Source organism: Eutrigla gurnardus (genome assembly GCF_963514095.1).
Source record: "Eutrigla gurnardus genome assembly, chromosome: 14".
Lineage (NCBI taxonomy): Eukaryota > Metazoa > Chordata > Actinopteri > Perciformes > Triglidae > Eutrigla > Eutrigla gurnardus.
In genome coordinates, this window is record NC_139937.1 from 7,741,390 (window position 1) to 7,763,218 (window position 21,829).

The 21,829-nt window shown below is 40.9% G+C and overlaps 1 protein-coding gene across 1 annotated transcript in view; it reads left to right on the forward strand.

Annotated features, from left to right (window-relative positions):
- The window catches only part of LOC311024386 (collagen alpha-1(XIV) chain-like), a 114,954-nt gene that overhangs the window by 80,943 nt on the left and 12,182 nt on the right, over positions 1–21,829 (forward strand). Inside the window, exons 34-42 of the mRNA XM_084026760.1 lie at positions 584–742; positions 2,504–2,581; positions 3,300–3,386; positions 6,918–6,971; positions 9,504–9,599; positions 10,771–10,824; positions 17,101–17,154; positions 20,690–20,743; positions 20,874–20,945. Of these exons, the coding sequence (XP_083882886.1) occupies positions 584–742; positions 2,504–2,581; positions 3,300–3,386; positions 6,918–6,971; positions 9,504–9,599; positions 10,771–10,824; positions 17,101–17,154; positions 20,690–20,743; positions 20,874–20,945 (708 nt within the window). The remainder of the gene's footprint in view (positions 1–583; positions 743–2,503; positions 2,582–3,299; positions 3,387–6,917; positions 6,972–9,503; positions 9,600–10,770; positions 10,825–17,100; positions 17,155–20,689; positions 20,744–20,873; positions 20,946–21,829) is intronic.

The following is a 21,829-nucleotide window of genomic DNA, read 5'->3' on the forward strand; positions in this document are numbered from 1 at the left end:
CATTAGCTGCAGCTTGTTACTGTATGTGCACGTGTAGAGAGGTGTGTGCCGCACACGTGCATTCATCTTCCTCCAACTTACAGCGCATGCATTTTTTTATTGAGGGTGTGAGAGAGTGATAGAAAACCTCCCATAGTGGTGAAACACGCGGCCGCTAATAGCCTGTTTTATTACCATCCTTCGCCGGGGCGCAGCTCCCTCTTTGCTCATTAACCATGTGACCGGATGAATTTCACAGTTCACGGCACTGGCGGCAGTTTCCTCGAAGGAGGTTTGAGCTCACGGGCACTCAGACGCTTTTAACCTGCCTTTATTAAAAAAAAACCACACAAATTTGCTGTCATTGTGATTAGTGGGTGAAGATGTGGCGTCTTGTTACCGGTGCACACACACAAGACGCTGTGTTATCTGGCTGATGACGGATACAAGACCTGATATAAACATGATATTACATGACATGAGACATTATAATGGGTAATACAGATTAAACAGACATTTTCACCTTTCTTATCTGCACCACAGCTGTCAGCTGTAGTTTGGGAAATTCCAATCTTATGCACTGTATTCTCTCTCTCCTATACAGCTCCATGTAACCGTCAGCAAGACGGCTGTGAAGGTGGTGCTGGATTGTTCTGTGGCCGGGGAGAAATCCATCAGTGCTGCTGGTAACATTACCACCGATGGAGTGGAGATCCTTGGAAGGATGGTTCGGTCCAGAGGCAGACGGGACAGATCCGCTTCAGTCAGTATGATTTCTTGTCTTTGTTGAGTGCTTTCTGAAAAGAGGGTGATTGCAAACATGTATGTTGATGTATGTTCTCATAGGAACCCTTCAGACAGTGTAGGACGGTTATCAGGGGCAGAATTTATTTCATAAACTCTTCTCACATATTCATGGTTTTTAATAGTTTCTCCCACAGCAGCAAACCAGAGTTCAAGAAAAGTAAATTAAAGTTTGGGTAAATCAAATCTGGCGGTTGTAATCGTCCCATGAGCAATGATCGGTCAGCGAGGTGTGTGCGCCTCAGCCATTGTGACCTCTAAAATGACAACCATTAATATCACAAAACCATTTTAGTGAGTCACTCAGGGAGTTTATTTTATTTATTGCAAGTGGAAATGTAAAAGGTGCTTGACTTATACTTTTCTGGCTGTGCTCCACTCAATAAGTAACACAAGCACACAAAAACCTTTTGGCACACGCAGGCAGGGGAGAAGGTGAGATGCCCCGCATGCTTCTGGGAATACTGAGCGCCGCTATTTGTCAATTTATACTTTTTAGCTAAAAGAAAATGATCAACTGGAAAATGCTGCGCAAAGCAGTTTTTATGACATTAAATGACATTTCTTTACTTATCACCGAGATTGTCCTTCACTGGTCAGTAATGGTTATTGATTCAAAAATATGTCGTGTCTGTCATGTTTGGAAAGGTCCTGGCAGAAAGCAATCTGTTAGGAAGCCAAACCATAATGGTGGTTTTACCTGGCGCCAGTTTAAACTGTTTTACCGTCTGTACTTTTAGCTGTGAAGTCTTTAGTTGAAGAACTACTTTGTTTTAGGCTCCACAGACTCATTTGGGAGTGTTTGGCCCGTTCATGATGACAGCTGAGCGTGTGGATTTTCAGGAGAAGAGTTGATTTAGAGGATTAGAAAAAGTGACAGTACATCGACATGAAAAAATACAATTATTTAATGACAGTTGTGACTTTTTGTGATGGCATTTCTATGAATCTGGGTCAAAACCTCAAACTGATCACAGTAAGTCTGTTTGACTAAGACTGCCAGGCTTTTTAAGACCCCCTGTGGAGCTGTACTAGAAGGACTGCATCTAATCAGGATAATACTGTCTCACACAGACCTTCACCCTTAAGTAATTAAAAACATTTGACCTACATTTCCTTAGATTGTCATATATTTTTAGATATAGCATTTGACTGAGATGAGTCCTTTGGTGATTTTAAAAGTGGGACTTCTGCACCTTTCTTATCTAAGATCCTATCTGTACTTAAGTGAATCTCATCCAATTTTGAAATTGTGTGTTTGTGTCTGTGTGTATTAATTTCCTAGATAAAACAGTTTCACGGTCATTCATTCTAAGTTAGATTTTTCCATAGTTTGAGCTGTGCTTGTGATATAAATGTCTCTTTATTTGATATGGATCTTTGGGGAAGGACACATCGGGACGGTTAGAAATGTTTCTTCAGTCCTGGTGATTAACTTTAAATCAGAGACAAGCCGATGACCTAATGTACAGCCTGCTCTATAGTTCAAGACAACTGGAGCCTCCTGATCATTCATTTTGTTTGTTGAAGCTTTCGGCCAGACTTCTGCCAACACGTTGAGCTGCTCATTAGAGCAGACGAACTGTCTCTGCCTTTGTTTCTCATCGACACAGAAACACCACAGAACCACATCAGTACCTTCGTTATTAGTCCATTTGTAATGTTGCCACTGTTACTGATGATACTGTTGTAGTATTAATGTGTGTGTCCGTGTTTACAGTTTCAGCTCCAGATGTTTGACATCATCTGCAGTACATCCTGGGCCAGCAGAGATAAGTGCTGCGAGCTGCCAGCGTTGGTAAGAAACTTTCCAAATGCATATAATAAAGTGATAATTGTTTACGATCAAATTCAGTTATGATAAAACCAGAATCACGGCTAAATTACTTGAAATGTCTATGAATGGTGAATAAATGCTGCCGTTCATAGTGCCTGAGATCAGGTATGTCATTTCATTCATGTGACAGAAAAGTGTGAACGTGCCTGTATAAGAGCAAAGATTATCAGTTAGTAGCCCAGGCATAAAACATACCCACGCAACATGCAGATACACTGAGATACCCATTAGTTAGATACATCACAGTATATTGATGGAACCCATTAAAGCAATGTTTTTGAGATGCTTTTATTTTACATTCAGAACAAGTTTTGATTAATTGTTCCCATAGTAAGCAGTGGTATTGGATTGCATTAATGACGTCCTAATGTTTTATCCAGCCTATACACAGCATATGAGGGGCCAAGTGTATTAGAAACACTCCCTGTGTTATACAACCCCATAATGTGCAGTTTATTCTATTTCAGTAGTCATGGGGACCAAGCAAACATTGATTTGTTTTGTATGAAGCAGCTGACAGTAGGGAGTCAAAGACCTGAACGATGAGCGTGTTTTACTATCGTTATCTTGTTGGCTGGATAGCTGGAGATGTACGCAGGTGAAGTTTTACACGATGAGGCTCACGTCTCGCCTGAAACCAGACCAAGTGTTCACTCAACGTATTTCCGTGTGTTTTTAGAGAGTTGAGGAGCAGTGCCCCTCCATGCCTCATGCCTGTACCTGCTCCCAGGACAGCAAAGGACCTCCGGGACCTTCAGGACCCCCTGTAAGAGCTCACTCACTCACTCATTCATTCATTCATTCATTCGTTAATCTTTTATTCACTTTCTTATTCAGACTCTGGTGTTCAATGCATTATAATGCCCATCCTTTCCAGTCTATTGCTGTCTTTTATGGTGTGGAACTCTTTATAGATATACCTCCCTCCTTCTCTTGGCATTTCCTTTTCTGCTCTGTCTCTTTTCTACTGTTATTTATGGTATGAATACCACGATGCGTTTATTAACAGACTCTTCCATTTGGAGAGTGAATATATCAGTTATTCACTTTGACTGTCTAGACTCTCGCGAAGAAGTGGTCTTTATTCCAGAAGTGTTTGTGGAATAATGGAAACTGCCGGTAGATTTCGGTCAGACAGCCACATTGACAGCTATGTTAAAAAGTTAATTTGTTATTGTTGAATTTCCAGATGAATGAGACGAAGGGAAATCAATGTGTAATCCAGTTCAGTTCAATTCTTTACCTTCAAGGAGAGATTTGGCATAAAAAACACAGAAAACAACAAAACAAAATACCTTAGTAAAGATCTTTTTTAAGAAAGATACAAACGTTAATGGCAGTGACCCATCTGTACCTGACCAACAGTGTTCACCACCACAAAGACACATTATATCCAAAAGTCTCTCGGCCACTGTCTTCCTACGGTTTTAATTCATCGGGGTGGGAGAAGAGAAGGGAATGAGCTTGTGGAGAAGCTGTATTCGTCTCACGCAGCAGGAGGTAAAACCTGATAGAGGCTGAGAGAGGAGAGCAAATGTGCTCATTTACAGCCCGAGACCTATATTCTTTTTCTTCTTTCTCTCTCTCTTCTCACATTATGCATTTTCCATTCCCTTTTCTCATCCTCCCCCCCCTCCGTCTCTCTCTTGTTTTCTGTCATTTTCTCTCCCTTCTTAAATTCTCCCCCTTTGTCTCTGTCTCCCCTCCTGGGTAGCGGGGGCATGGGGGAGGGGTGTGGATCAACATCAGTATAGTTTGAGAAAGTAATTATATGGCGATTCCATTTATCACAGCCGATTACAATCCCCCCAATCGTCGTCCCTGTCCGACGAGCCAGATCCACTTACTCTTCTGTAGGGTTGTGTCCACAGGCCACAGCTCTCCTTGCTAGCTTTCTTCCTCTCTTTTTGCGTTTGTCCGTGTTCCTCGTTAACATTTCATGTCTTTATACCAGAAACATGAACTACAGGCAAATGTCAAATCCCAACTCGTGAAAAATGTGCCACCAAAGCGTTCCTTATTTCTTATGCGAGTTACATACACACAGTTCAAGAATTGCATTTAAATTACGGTTTGAGCTCGATTTGAAGACATTGTCGTGAAATTTAATCTAATCTAATCTTTTCTTTTCTTCAATATATATTTATTTATGACTTAAAAAGTAAAGAGTTTTTTTCCCGTGGGGTTTTTCATCTCTCTTCTCCAAACCGGATCAATAGCAGTCCTGCAAAGCTTTCAACTCTTCATTGTCTTTCTGTCCCTCGTCTTCTCTCCTACCTCCACTTCATCCACACGCCTCAGGCTCTTTTCTCTTTCTCTTTTTTTTATTATCACTATAAGCCACTGTCTTTGTGCCCGTGTCTCCCTCTGTCTGTTTCTCTCGCAGTAAATGGGTTTCTTAAATCACATCTTAACTGTGGCATATGGGCGTAGATGAATAGTTTGACGGCAAAATCATAGCCACATTTGTGCTAAAATGGCACGCTATGTGGAGTTTTGAGGGAAGATGAAAAGGCAGCACCATTCCACTTGTTAACACACTATAATGGTTGTTAGCACAATGTATGTAGTGTACCCCCCGTGGAAGAAAAGCTTCACACATACGGCAAAACTCTCAAATCCTAACAGACTGTGAAAACAGAGATTTCGGTATAAACATTTGTTGTTGTGCTGCTGAGACTTGGCTCACTCTGATGAACCAAGGAGGGTGGAGAAAGGTAAATAAATACCTGGATCTACAGGGATACCTGATGCCATGTCTAAATACTGCCATGAAAAGACGACTGGAAGGCAGATGACAGCAAAGAATTATTAAGAAGGATTAAGAAACGCCATCTGATCGTTATCAGAGAACATTGGAGCTGAAAACATTCCTGTATATACAGTACATACTCTGTATAGTAGTATATACAGTAGTATAAAGTATATCTACACAAAGAAGAGTGTATTTTGGCAATCTGAACAGAAGTCTGCTCTCCACTTCGATCTACTCTGTTTTTCCTTCCTGAGAGTAATTTATGTATTTCTGTTCACTGTCAGTCGCATGTCTTTTCCAAACTGGCACAGCAGCAGACCTCTCCAGCGTTTTCTTCTTTGAGTCATGTTTGAAATAATATTGATTGCCCCAACTGAATTGCAATCTGTGCCGCCTGATTTGGCACCGACTTGGCTCGATACCAAATATCACTCAGTAATCAATCTGACATTTAGATAAACAAGGCTGGTGCTGCCTGCCATCTCCGTTGGCTGAGATTGAATTGTGCCCACGCTGTTCGACAGACAAAGCATTGTTTCAAAAAAATTTATATTCACCTTTGTCATTAAATCGGTCAGTTAAATGATCATAGTGATGCTCCTTTAAAGGCCCATGAAAAATCCAAACACAGTTACGTATCACAGTATCGCTGCTGTTGGAGGCTAATTTCGGTTTCCCTTCATGTTTGCCTGAACCAGGCTTGGATTCACATTTTTTGCAAAATGCATTGAAAGCTTTCAGAGACAAAATGCGGATTTGATGAAAACAATCAATCATTTTGAATTGAATTTACAATTGAGCAATAGTTGCATTTGAATCAAAAGTACTGCAGTTCCATGCCTGTATTTCTCTCGCTTTGCTACCAAAAGGAGAATTTCAAGGATGTGTTCTTCCTTCCACCTTATTTCAATTTTCACATCCCACACGTACTCCACATGGTCCTTAATCCTGGCCTACTGGCCGGCCTTTCCCAGCACTACTGTTGATGGAAGCTGATGAGGGGTGAGCTGATGACTCCTGAATGGTAAAGCAAACCATCAAACCTAAATCTTGGGTCAACAATTTGGGTTTAACCACATCTGTGTGTCTCCTCTCATATTCCTCCCACTTCATGTAAACATCCCTCCTGTCCCCCTCTGGCTAAATACTGTAGGAACTACCTAGTCACCCCTAGTTCCCAGGAGAGGCCTATTTAAGCAAACACAGGAAGAGGATGTATCCCAAATGAGCCGATGATTAGCAGATGTGTGCAGCTTGTCCCCGGATAAACCTCGTGGCTATCGGGGTCAGCCCGAGGTTTACGGCTCCAGAACTCAGAGGGGCAGTTTACAGCACAGATGAGCGTTGGCCTCTGTCCGTCAAATTCATAATCCATTCATAATAAAGACCTAGCCTTTTATCACATCTTTTAAAATGAACTGCAGTTTCCATTTTTTGGAGTCCGAGGGATGGAGAGGCGTGTTTCTCAGACGTCTCTCTATTTCTAGGCGCACAACATGCGAACGTGTTGTTTTTACAGCGTGTGTTTGGCTTGTGTTTCAGGGCGGTCCAGGCACAAGAGGAGCCAGAGGAGACAGAGGGGAGGCAGGAGTCGTGGTCAGTAAAATCCACTTCATTTCAACCACTATTTAAACTTGCAAAACCTTCAGCACATAATTAGTCGCAAATAATTTCAGTCGTGCAACCTTTGGTCGCGTCACATGTTCCCAACCGGGGAAGGAGACGCAGCCCCATGGTAATGGACTTGTCAGGCTGGATTTCTTTAATTGGTGGGATGCTTGAGAGCATCATGATTTCACGATTCAGAGTTCAATCAGGGTGAACTTTACATGAGGGGGGATCGGTTTGCAACTGGAAGCAAATACACCCCACCCTGTTCCTCAATGAAAATAATGGGGAGCCCACAAGATTGGCCACGATCTTATTTATTATACATTTTACTCATAATCTCAACACGCTGGTCCAAACCTCTACCTCCTGGGACAGAGCAGCCCCCATCCCGATTAGCGAATAAAAGGGTGAAGTCTGTGGTGAGCAAGCAATGCCCCCGAGGCACAAACAAAGAGTCTTTTCAGCCCACTCCATCCTCCAGTCAATGTAAAGCACCCTTGGGCTGAAAAAGTGGTCATTTTGGAAAGCCCTCTATCAGTTTTCCAGGCTACCTCATCTTCCTTTTGGCCTCAGACATGAGGCGGGCTCTTATCGTCATTTTTACCATCCGATCCTTAAAGACACACTTCCAGCAAACCCTGTCTAGGACTATTAATGAATGATTAACTGTCAAGTTTGCATCTGCTACGATTTTGCAATGGCAATCTGTTCCAAACCCTTACAAACCAACCAGCTGTGGCAGTCAGTACAAGGTCTGGTGCTGTTGGATATTTTTCAATGCTGATCATACTGAGCCAGTTCCCATGTTTGTAATTTCGTCTTACGTTTAAGAAAATATGTTTTGAAGCCTTTCTTTTTTTGAAAGAAGCAGCAGGGGTCCTGTCACTACTGCCTGGACATGCAGGGCTGTCAATCAAGAAAATAAGCTTGTTTATCTCAACCATATGTCCCACGTTGACCTAGTTGAGTGACGGCATATCGAGTGAGGTTCATGAAGTGGCCCACCCAGAACTTAAAACTTAGCACATTTCAACAGTGAAACAAAGGCAGGATCACACTCATGCAAGTCTTTTTTTAGCACAGGCCATATGTGTTATATTTGATGGGTGCAATTACGTTAGTTTTGGACTGAGATGTGGTTTTCTGTCCTGCTGGCACACACCTACTCTACACACATATATATAATAATAATAATACTGAACATGCCTGCCAAATCATACTGGTGTTAGCTCAGCAGTATTCGTACCTCTGCAGCTACTGCCAAGTTTATTTGAATACTATCCTGTTGTATGAGACCAGCTCCTCCATGAATCCATCCTTATTCATTCTCACTAATCAAATTGGGTACTTTACTCGTTACAGTGTAACCACTGATAAATGGGAAATAACATTCGGTTATTGTAAAAGTAATTTCATTTTAGTCATCTGTAAAATGATGAATCCCTTCAAGTAGTTCGGCACCATGTTTGCATTAATCTAATATGATCCAAATTTTCTGTGATTGTTTGCATGGATGACGCCAATAACTATTAGGTTAAACAGTAAAACAATAAATACAGCCGGGGTGAAGATTACTTTGGCTTCCGTGGCTGTTGAGCCAAGCGAATGTTGTGAATCAGTGGCGGTTTGCAGGAATTCCTCTTTTCTGAGTCCCACTGCAGGAACTCTGTCTGGGGCTCATACACATGGATCAAATAAACTGCCAGGAAAACCTGGCGTAAGCTGATTAAAGATGGATGGACAAGTGTCTGCATCTATTTCCTGTAGTAGATCTCACCGGCACTCAGAAGCAGTCGGTGGTAGCAAGAAGCCCCCCGAGCACAAAGTGATGATGTTGACCAGAATTTGGAGTTCTTAACTTAATGGACATTTTATGTGTTGAGTAGGTGCAGCCTTTGAGGAATGGGGCACATATCCATTACCTCAGCGACATATACAACACGTCATGTAATAAATAATTCAATTTTGATTTTTGTTTTTACAACCTGGAATTGTAATGCTCATGTAATATGTTTTAATATTTATATCTTTCTGGAAAGTAAATCTAACTGTAATGTTGTTATAAGTGTTTCTTAAGTTCCATATTGCTGTTAATGAAGCATTTGTTTAATGATTCAAATCCATCTCATGACTATGTGGTATTAATGAGCTGTTGAGGCTTTGAAGAGTCTTTAAAGTGTGTATATGTGTGTTTATGTATTATTCCTCATTGAAATTCATCATGTGCCAAAAACGTCAGATGATAAACAGACATCTATAACACCACCGACAACACCAACAACAGAACGCCTCAACATTACTATAGACCTATAGACCACGTCATTAAAGTGCCCTACATATTATATCATAAAGTCATGAGGTGAAGCATCGTCACACAGAAGTTCAATCATTTCTGTTTCACAGTTGAACGACAATTCACAATACTGGTCATCCATATTGCTTAAAAGTTGAGTTAACTTTTAAAAATTAACTTTGAAACACTGAAATCTATTATGTTATGTTATTATGTTTTCACAGGGACCTCAAGGGCCATTGGGAGAGATTGGCCCTTCTGGACCATCCGGACCGCCTGGTCCTCAGGGGCCTAGTGGTCTCTCTATTCAGGGACCTCAGGTAAGACTTGTGCTTTATTTTTCAGGTGTGTTTTCAAGACATTTCCTCTTCCTCGTTACTTGATAAAATAATGATATTGTAAGCATGCTTTACCTTCCAATCTCAAAACAATCAAAAGTGGCTCTAATAATAATAATTCACTATATTTGGCACCTTTCATATAAGAAAACAAGCACAAAGTTTTACCAATAAGGGAAAATATATATAGAATGAATATATAATCGGGGAAAGTACGATGGAAAATAAAACACCCTTGATAAAATAAGATAAAAAGTATGAGAGAGAATACAGAGAATGCATAACATGGTTGAAAAAAAACCCCACTGAAAAATATAAATTGCAGCATGCACATATATACATATCAACAAACACGGCGGCATCAAAAAGGCTCCATTCTCTTCTACTTATCTTTGAATTTTGAATTAGAATTTTTAAGACAAAACCTCTTGAGTGCTACTACCTACGAGGCTTATCGTCTCTGAGGCCATAAATAAACACAACACAACTGACTTTTCCTGACTTTCTTTTGACCGTCACAAACTTACCTTGAATACACCAGCAATATTATTTTTGAGCTACTTCAGAACACTCACTCTGATCAGACGATGATAATGTGTTATCTGGTGTGTTGTGTTGTCCCAGAAAAACAAACAACATATCGTATTATTATCTTAAATCTAATGGCCAACTCAGTAGAGTACATAGAATGCACTGATATTAAATAGTTGAAAGGCATAATTTAACATTTTTAGAAGTATGCTTATTCTCTGATGCTTATTCTCTCTGTGATGTTAGATGGAAATTAGAATGGAGAAAGAATTGAAATATTTCTGTGCCAAGCGTCGCTGCTGCATTGAATTATGATGAAAACACAGTCAGTGTGCTGTTTGCCATTTCTCTGCCACCTGTCTCCCGTAAGGTCACAAAATGTGTGCAATTAAACATGGATTTAGCATTGAGCTGTCAACCATCTGCCACTATAAACTGATAAATGTTGACGTCTGCCTCAAATAGACTTCCAGACACTTGAAGGATCTTGTCCAAAGCACGCTGAAGCTGTTCTGGGGACGTGTGGTGGCCCAGCATCTTGTTCAGATAACTGATGTTGGTTTTTCCAGACCAGCTAGCTGTCGGTGTGACCACTGGTAATGACTTTGTTTTTTTTTTACAGGGTCCTGCTGGGGAGAAGGGAGAAAGAGGAGAGATCGGCCCAGTCGGACAAATGGTAAGACAACAAGTCCCCAAATTAAAAAGAAATGACATTAGAGTAGATTCAGAGGTGAAGTGTGTGTTGTGATTCCCAACATCACACAGCAGAACCCAGAGGGGCAACTCTTTTCCAATTTCTCCCACTGGTTTTGTCTTGACGAAAGGAGCTAAGTTGTATTGGGTTATTACAAAGCTGTGTGTGTGTGTGTGTGTGTGTGTGTGTGTGTGTGTGTGTGTGTGTGTGTGTGTGTGTGAGAGAGAGAGAGAGAGAGAAAGCCTGTGTTTATAAATTGCTCTCCTCTGTGTGTTTGTGTGGAGAATACAAATGAGTCCTATATCCATTATCACTGAGGTACCACGGCCCGCAGGCTCACAGAAATGAGACTTGTTGCCTTATAAAGGCGTGTTCTGTAACTTCAATCCATTTTCCATTATTTTTCTTGTGTTTGAACAATTTGACTATCTTCTCTAATGAGTACATATATTAGGACCACCAACTTACAGTCATTTGTTAACTCTTTGTAAAAAAAAATGGCCTGTAAATTATTTAGCCAAGTAAATGGAAATAATTTTTCTTATGGACACATTTTGTGTGTGTGTGTGTGTGTGTGTGTGTGTGTGTGTGTGTGTGTGTGTGTGTGTGTGTGTGTGTGTGTGTGTGTGTGTGTGTGTGTGTGTCATCATGGCAAAATATGATATGAGATGAGGGTATTTATATTTCTGTTTGTCTGTCTATAGACAGGTTATGTGATTGTGATAGAGTGGCAACTATGCAATATCAATCACAAATGTACAGTTGAGATCAAATGAAGGCCGAGTTTAAAGATGGGTGTGGTCCGAGGAGGGGGCTGTAAGTAGGAGCAAGGAAGTGGGGTACTTTCTTTTTTACCACTTTACACTCCTGGCCTGATTTGACGGATCGGAAGATGGTCTATAGTTGTTGACTTGTTAATGAATAGCAGTATTTCTTGGTGCCATAGAATGAAAAATTAATTTATTCATCCACACTGCCTTAAAGGCAGAGATCGTCTCACGTTTGTGGAATACAAAAGAGGACGCAGATGCAGACACGAAGGCAGGCAGGTAAATTAAACAAAAAGTGAGCTCAAAAACAAAAGGCAAAAGAAAACCGAGGGGGGAACAAAAACTGAAGCGGGAATAGAAAGTGCAAAGGAAATAAAAATACCCCCCCCCCCCCCAAAAAAAAGAAAAAATAACTGGGACAAACCGGTATGTCATGTAGGAAACAGGCAAGAAATCCAACAAGGAACAAACACAGAAACCAAACTGGGAATTAATAAAACAACAACCCAAGAGCACAAGAGAGTATCTTCAGAAGCCGTAAGGTTCGGAAAAAGGTTTGAAAATGTAGGACTGACTGAAAGCCAGTAAAGCCTTATTTTAATCAGAGAAATCAATGCAATAAACCTAAACCTGAAACTTCTCCATCGTAATTTAGTTTATCAAGTCATGAAAACGGATGTTATTTAAAGGTCCCATATTATACTGTTTTTCATCAATTCCACACAGCTGTCAGAGGTCCAACAACACTGTTTTCGATATGCATTGCCCCAAACCCATCCGTGATCCTGAATTTCAGCTGTCTAATATTTGCTCAAATGAGCTCTACTGAGAACAGGCTGGTTCTGTGTCTGCACCTTTAAATGCTAATGAGCTCCGTCTGTCATCGCCTACTTGGAGACGATGCCACTTACGCTAGCCGCAGCATGTGCCAATGTTTACATGGATGTATCGCTATGGCTCGCCTATGTGTCTCAGGTGAAGTTGCTGGGTCCCGTACGGTTGAGACAGATCCTTTTACGAGGGTCAGTGTCGATGCAAAGCCAGCTTTGTACTGACCCTCGTTACTGAAGCAGTCCGGTGTGAAGTGGTTAGCACACACATACAAGCTAACACGGACCTTAGCCGGCACATTGTCATCAAAAATGAAACGCAAAAGACCAGACCCGGACCGTCATGCACGACGCATCCACTATATTTCTGGTTATTCTTGTTTTATTAAAAGTAAAGGGCCAACACAAAACTATGTTTATCTTAATGCAAAGTTGATCGCATGCAGTTTTATTACTGTCCAGTTCAAAGTCTGTATTGTAACAATTGTTAACAACAGTTATGATTTATTGTGCAGTTTAGTGAAAGTGGAAAACCAGGAGAGTTAGAGGGAGGATATAAGACAAGGTAAGATAAGATAGGACAGAACTTTATTAATCCCCCAAGGAAATATATTCGTGCCAGAGATTGATCAAAAGAGTACAACAGAAGAATAACAAAAGAGCAATATAGTAGAAGGGTATAAGACATAATACTAAAACCAGTGCAAAATAAAATAGCAATGAGAGTAAGATATATTTAGTCAAATAAGTAAACTAAATATGTCATATTGTGCATATTGAGACTATTGAGATTAATACTGGCGTTCTGTGGTTCACCTCGGTGGTCTCAGCCTCTGGATTAAGGTGCTCTGATTGGGGGGAAGATGAAGGTTCAAGTAGCTGTAGTGTGTGTGTGCGTGCGTGTGTGCGTGCGTGTGTGTGTGTGTGTGTGTGTTTTGTTGCTGACACACATGCATGCACATCAGCCTAATGGAATCATTGAGATGTGAATAATCATTACCAGCGTCTCTATTATCGAGCAGTGAACCAATCAGAGGTAATACTGAATTAGTTTAATGGAGTTGTACTGAGAGCCCTGTGCAGCAGCAAGGAAAGAGCCAATGTTTCAGGGTTTCTGTACCAGAAATTAAAAATGTGTTCAAGGAAACCTCTATCATTAACCTAGCTTTTTCCGATCCATTCCTGGAAACAACACACACATGTTGCTGCTACAAATAGTAGCTCTGGTCTGCCTCGTACTTTCAGGCTTGCACACCCTCACAGCTGTCGGTTGTCCTGCTTCATTAGACCTGGTTGAAGTCGAGTAGAGCTGTGCTGGAAAGTGCAGGTCACCACACTCAACTCACTTAGTAAGTCGTCTCACCTTTACAGGTGCAATAAGAAGATGATGATGAAGTGAAATGGCCTGTGAGGGTGCACCACGGCTGTGTGGAGCCTTTAAGTCCATCCAGAGTTTGGGGGCTTGAGTCTGTGGTACTTTATTCCAACTAGACTAGAGAGTTCAATATCAAAGGCATCGTTGAGGTAACGTCATAAAATGTGATGATGTAAAGCATCATGACACAACATGATACAGCCATCACACAGCACAATTCAGGTTACTATGATTTGGCCTACTACGGTAACAATTTGTGTTAATGCCCATTATAGTGATAAATGATAGTTTGCTGGGCTAATAGGGCATATTGTATATCTTGCAGTATCTCATAAGGCAGTCTTTTACTTTAACAGCACTTGTGGAATAATAATTGACTCGTTTTGTAGCAGACGGCTCCCTGCCAGATCATTTTCCTAATTCTTCTCAATCAATTTTACTGTCTTGGCTTTTTACCTCATTATCATCAAAGATATCCTTTAGAGCTTATATCAAGGATACAACAGCAGATATAGTGCATACTCTGTCCTCGCTGAGCTACTTTCCTGTCATCCTCTTACTGTAGAGGCCAGACATTGATTTAGCTGAATTTACATGAAGTGATTTTTTTGGATGTGTGAGCTCTTTCAGCTGCATCACAGCCGACGAGTCAAAGTACATCCTGCAGCATCATGTCCTACAAATATGTTTGCTCTGACGATGAGGAATCCTTCTACAAGCACAGCATTTATCTTGGCGCATCAGTACGTCTTGTCCATTGCTGTGTTGTCTGAGGATTACAACAAATTGAGTAAGATGGTGGATTCCATTATGGGTCTCAGCCCAGATTGACTGGAGGATGTCACAGAGCGGAGGTGCTTACTCGATTACTTGATTTTGGGGCAATCAACATGTGCTCAGTTAGTTGGCAATGCTTGTGTCGGCAGTTAGCGCCTAAGCTCATAGATAGAAGGTCCTGATCGTTTCGTTTCCTCTTTTCTGTCTTTATACGCCCTGCGATGCACTGAACTTCCACTCGCTGCATCCTGGGATAAGCTACGGTAACTGTGATCGGTACAGGGATAGCAAAGCAAGTAGATAAACTCATTTTAAATTCATTACAACCAGATTTAGCTGCAGTCGAGATCTCCGTGTGGAGCTGACAGTGCAAAAGTTTTGCTTTTGAGAGACAGCTCCTATAAGGTGTACTATTACTTTTCTTTTTTTTCACACCAGAGTTGTTACAGTCGCTGCTTCAATCTGCCGATCACAGGTCTTGTCAGGCTGATACATCGATCTGTAAGTGCACACAGATAAACAAACAGTTTTTGACAGACGCAGCTGGAAAGACAATTTGTTGTTATGCTGATGCTGGAAATGTTGTGCCTGGTGATTAAAATGAGTTCTCTCTGGGTTTTGATCCATTTGTATTACCTGTTTTGTGGACTACTTTGAATTACTTTCTTTTGATGAGAGACTTGTGAGTTGATGAATCAGACTCATTGTGTTTCTGAAGTTCTACCACACCTGTGTAATTTTCACAGTTTTTTATAAGAAAGGGATAAACAATAACCGTTTTCGTGAGGAGAGACTAGTCTCTGAAGCCGCTTGCAGAGCTGCAACGCGTCCTGATGCAGCACTATCTAGCTCTCTCTCTCTCTCTCTCCGCCTGCATAGTCCTATTAATAAAAGCTGGCAGGGCTGCCCCGTGCCGCACTATGTTACCAAGTAATAATGTGTTTTGTCAGAGAGAGGAATATGAATGTGTGTGTGTGTGTGTGTGTGTGTGTGTGTGTGTGTGTGTGTGTGTGTGTGTGTGTGTGTGTGTCTCAGTGGGGGGATTGTAGCTTCCAGGGCCCTGTTGTAATATACGAGGGACCACAGAGAATATCACAACTCTAAAACATCAATTACCTCTCGCGCTCACTCTTTCCCTTTTCCTCTTTTTCTCCCCCCCCCCCCCCCCCCCCCCCCCCCTTTGTTGCTGCAGTAAATACAACGTAACCTTGTCATCAGCGTCCCCTCCGCTTCTGTTTAAATGTGACAGTAACAAATGCAGCTGCAATGAATAGCAAAGAGGATGTGTTTATATATACGTTTGTCTGTCATTCTAATCTTAATCACTTTCATTTTGTTTATCAGTGTGAGTATATGTGTGTATTATCATATAAGCATTGTTTTTTGTCTGAGAGGGATATGGGGATCAGTTAAACTTGGTCTCCCTCTGGATCTTCATTCTAGATCGACTTGTTTTTATTCTGGCATGCAGCAAAAAAAAAGGGAGCACTTTATTTTGACCTGCTCATTTAGCACAAGTAAGCTGTACATAAACACTTTACTATCATATTGTCATAAATCTTTATTAATGTATTCTTCAAAAAGTGTAACATCTGAGCCCAGAATTATTGATTATTTATTATTGATTTTTTCCTGTGCAAATGAACTTACTACAGGTGGTCTCTAAATCAAGTTTCTTTTTTCTTGATTATTCTTAGTTTACAGTCGTGATTTCTGTACAATTCTTGAAGTGGGTTGATGCACCGGCTTGCCTCCCTGCTCCTTGTGTGTACGTGTTGAAGTTTTTAGATACAGGTGAAAGCCGCAGGAGAGATATTGTTGCAAACATCTTGGGAGAATGCACACGAGCCAACATCTAAACAACAGCGCGTCATAAATCACAAGCGGCCTGTCCTCTGCGACCCCGGCCTGTAATTTGTGGGGCCTTTTACAGTGTTAACTGTCCTGTTTTATGAGCTCTCCTCCACTAATACTGAAGTGCGGATATAAATCACCGCAACACTTAATCCATGACTGTATTTTGGAATGGGCTGTGTGCACTGACCTGCAGAGAGGTGGATGAAGGGGAAATGGGGCAAGAGATGGAGCAGCAGGGCGGCCTGATGATATAGAGACTGTCCTGTACCCCGAGGGTTAGAAGCTGGTTCTTCCCCGCAAATCACATTAATGGCTACTGCTGTCAAAACATCGTCAAAGAAGACAGCAAACCATTATCATTTTTGACCTTTGGGTGTGTGTATGCATTTAAAGACGTTCCATGTTATACTGTATGGGATTTGGCAGATGAAATGACTGTAATGGCTAAATAAGTAAGTGGTAAGATGAATCAACAAGTCAAAAACCTTATTTAAAGGAAAAAACATTCATTCATTTTCAATTGCTGTCACAGAAAACTCCACATTAGCATTTTAAATTCTACTTTTCTGAGTTTCATATCTTCAATACATGTCCACTGACGTGCTAGATAGTATGTTACAACAGTCTGCTGTGTTTGTGTTTTGTTTAGGGTGTTCCTGGAAGCTCGGGCTCCCCTGGTAGAGAAGGCCCTCCAGGTGCAAGGGTAAGAAATACACTGACATTACCTCTATTACTTATTAGTACCTCTGTTACTGACACAGTGTGGATATCATGGATATACACCATAATATAGTGATAATAATATAGATTCATATATCTACTGGAGTTAGACATTCATGTCCTCATCTACATACACTATATGACTTATATTGTCTATCTTGATATACTGGACCACTTTTTCGTTTCTGAGTTAAATTGCATATAAAAACACAAGCATATATATCTTTTGACACCATAATTACAAGTTGAAGAGGATGCTTTAATATATGAAAAAGGCTTAGGTTTGCACAAAATTGGTTTTCAAGTCTTTTGAATATATTTGTGGTATTATGGTACTTTTCCAGCCGTTTACAGTATATAATGTTCAATATCTCTTCATAAAGCCATCCAAGTCTTCCCCTAGAAAACAGTAGAGTAGTAACTGCAGTTGACGACTCAAGCCCTAAAATACCCAACTGGGCTGCAAATGCCAAAAGAGTAATGCTGCCAGTGCACAATGTGTCGACAAGCAGAAAGAAGTGGTTTTATCCAAATATGTAATATTACAAGAGTTTCAGCTCCTGGCCCGGCTCCTGGGGAGGTGAAAGACTCCACACATAATCCATCTGCTGTCTCTTTGTCAGCTGACCGGGGTCCAGACCATCATCCCTTCAGTGGTAGTTTTCAGAACATAGTTTTCAGGCTTGTCATGTGATTTCCTTCAGGAAAATTGTGTTTTACCGGGGTTTCTTCTCACACTGCCAGATAGGTTTGGATTTCATGGATGTTCAGCAAGAAAAGCATCAAAGGTCCAGTGTGTTGGATTTAAGTGAATATGTTTTGATTAATGGAATATAATATTCATACGTTTTAGTGTGTAATCACCTGAAGAATTGTTTTGTTGTCTGAGGATGAGCCTCTTCACACAGTCCGCCATGTTGCACCGCCACTTTTCTGCAGTAGTCCAGAAAGATAAAACCAAGCAATGGCTCAGGAGAGGGTCTTTCTCGTTTTCATGTTACCTGAAGACCACCGTATCTCCTACACACTTGGGAAACTGCTGTAACGTGAGCCGCAGAGTGTTAAAACATTAGTACCGCTGGCCGTCATCTAAATTTCATTGCTCCTAAGGGAGGCGAGGCCAAGGTCCTGAAAGACACCACAGTGTTACCATGGTTTTGCGCTCGGTGGCTTTTGGAACAGGATGTGCATCCTCACCGCGAGATGACACTAAATCAAGCACACTGGAACGTTAAGTCACAATCCCTTTTTGGTTTGATTAAAGGTGCCAAATAACAATCATAAAATTGTTAAATTACATTAATTATGGAATTTCTAAAAGAGATTTCTGAAGATATGATTACTGGGGGAACTGTCTACAGCCTGTGGGGTTTGTCTGTACCCATCACATGGGAAGCGTTGCAGTTTTGATGATGATATGTTATGATATCTGAATATTTCCATCTACAAACACATATATTCATATCAAAGTGTGTCCATTTGAGGGCACGAGTCCTAGTCTGTATCCTCCAGTGTGTACAAAGCGTAGCGATAGACCTTTGTCGAGTAAAAGTTGCCAGCATTACTCTCGTCCACTGGGCATAAACCCTGCAAAAACTTTTTGTTAGGTGTATAAAAGCCAAAAGAAGCCTGGCAAAGACTGCACTGCAGCAGTCAGTTACATCGGTTGAAGCAACACCAACTGTCTCCTGGGTCGAGTGAAATGGATCACGGAAATCTATAAATCTTTTTCTTGTCATTAATGCTTACATGAGAGAACTTTAAAACTTTTTCAAATCGTTACCAAACTGAGTAGATCTGGCTTTTTCCCCTCAAGATACAGGCTCATAAAAGCATGCTCCTTTCATAACTCCCAACTTTATTATTCAAGATAAACTGATGACATGTTAATTCTCCAACACTGAGAGGGTGCAGTTCTCATCAATATTTTTACTGGAGTACACCTCAAAGAGCTCTTTGCAAATCATTTTAAAAAGTTCAATTGGATTAATAGAGTGGAATTGTTGACACAGTAAGAACCTGATCTTTGTTGGTGGGTATTTCAGCATGCATACAAAAGTATCAGTAGCTTCACTCCAATGGCTGTAAACCTGTTGCAGCTTGGAATATAACACCAGTGATACATTTGCATGAACCTGACCTAATGAGGTTTGAAGTTTACAGCAAAACACTAGGCTGACTCTCGTTGCTTCACAATGGAAGGTTTTGATATTTTTTTGTTCTCCATTTTGAAAGTATTCACAGTAAAAATACTGTAAAAAGACATTTTGTGACTTGAATATTGAGAGGAAATAAGGTCTCCTCCAGAGTCCCATTACTGGATTTGCCAGGGCGAGTGTTTACTGTGTGACACGAGATTGACTCTCCCAGAGCGGCTTTCTGATGTCATTCTGGCTAATCTTTTCAGAGAAGCTCACGCATGTATTATTATTTAATAAATGCAGATTTTGTTGGGCAGTCAAACACTTGGTTTTGATATATTTATTGGGAAGGTAGAAATCCCCGCGAGAATTGAACAAAGCTTGATGCTTTAGCGGTTGTGGGGAGCATTTAGGGTGTAACGCCACAGAGGAATTTCCTGCTGTGCCTTTGCCTTACAAAACCCATTTTTAAGGCAAAGAGGGGAAGAGGATTAGAAAAACTTTACAAGCAATGCACACATGTCCAGAATATATACTTAGAAATAAAAGAAAATAACAAATTAAGTTATTTTTAATGCTCTTTCCAGGTTTTCCAAGCTTATGAAATAGCTCTGTATGTTCTATTCATGGTTTTGTACCCTTTCAAAGGTTAAGCTGAATAGTGCGTCCATGTTGTAAGGGCATCAGCCTCAACGTGTGACCACAATGTAACTTCAGACGTCCAAGCTAAAATGAAAGGATTAACTGGACCTCAGGTTAAACTCTTTTCCAGGACGATCTGAAAATGTGATTTAATAACACAAAATTTGTTCAATTTGAACACCCTATAAATATTGAGATACATCAAAGCCATCATCAAGTTATTATGTATCATGTTATTATATGTCATAGCTTAACAAACCAGACCCTATACAGAATTGACATGCGATCGCTATGAATGGGCTCCTAAAGTTAAAGGTTCACTTTCCTAGTCAAACCACAGCGTCATGGAGAAGACATTATATGGCAGAGATGGCTTAAAACACCTTGAGGAAGCTTAACTACAGATTGTGAAAAAACCCAACTGTAAGGAAGAATGTACCTGTGTTGTATATGAACTCACTAAAAGTAAAGCCAAACGCAAAGGTTTGACTGGAGGCCGTCGTTGGCAGACTGCGAGTATGGACATCTGCCATCCGACAGCTACTGAATTAGTTTCCATCAGTCGCATGGATGTTATTGTATTAGAAAGTAACTTACTGTCGGTTTAGTCTGGTGACTCGCAGGAAATTCCTCAGGCCTTTCAGAAAGGGCCTGTGCAAAACAGAGTTCAACCTACAATTATGAAAGTGCAGCTAAATATTTAATACGCTGAGTGATTTCATCTGCGATTCTCAGGGTCTGACGGGTAATAATGGACCACAGGGACAACAAGGACCTCCTGGACCAGGTGTAAGTGTCTTCTCTTAATATTCGCTAAATCCTTTTGTCTGTCAGCTCACCCCGATACATGCCTGACTGAACCTTCTGCTACTTGTCGCCTTCTTTGTCTATTTTCTTTTATCTCCTGTCTTTCTCTCAGGGAGGCCCGGGTGCCCCAGGAGCTCCAGGACCTAGTGGGTCAGCAGGGTCCCAAGGAGATCAAGGACTCAATGTGAGTGAACATGTTTCATTTTTTTAAGAGTGTGTGATACTGATTATGAGACACAAGAACTCAACATGAGAAATGCATGTGAAGTCCACTGGAGAGAGTTTGACATCACTTATCTGAATGACCAATGAAAAAAGGACATGGCCTCTCCATTTCTTCCTCCTTTGGATTCCTCCTTTGGTTTTCTCCCATCATGCCTCCCCAAACTTACAGAAGAACAACAATCTCAGAGCTGCATCCCGACGTCACAGCTTTGTTTAGATGTAAATATCATTGTGGTTTGGTTCCAACACTGACAAGGAGCTCATGCTTTCCACATTGTTTATTCTTCTTTTTTTTCACCTTCTCCTGACTAGAAACAGCCTGTTATTATTGGACACATCCTCATGATAACACGCGTATCATCTAGTCAGAAGTTAGTCTTGCTAATGCGGCTTATCTCTTTAGAATATTAAGACAAATCCCATAATGTTGATGATTAATCTTTTGAAAATCAAAATATGAAGGTTCAACATTGACTCTCAAGTACAGTAAGTCAGTTTAATAAGCCCTGTGACACAACACAAGCACGGGGGAGAAGATGTTGGGTTCCAAACTCTGTGTAATGTTAACAGGAACAGATGATACTGTGATGTCGGTGACAGCTAATCTTGTCTTGGGTCAGCTCTGCAGGCCAGCAGCAAAGTTTGGCTCAGAGAGGCAGAGCTATAAATCACTGACTGAGTCTCTCTCTCTCCCCTGACACACACACACACACACACACACACAGTGAGAGATCACATCTGCTTCATCTCTGAGACGTAGGAGACAGACACCCCATATGAATGTATGCACATGGAGTGAAAACACACACAGACAAAAAAAAAGAGCAGTATTCTCTTAAACGT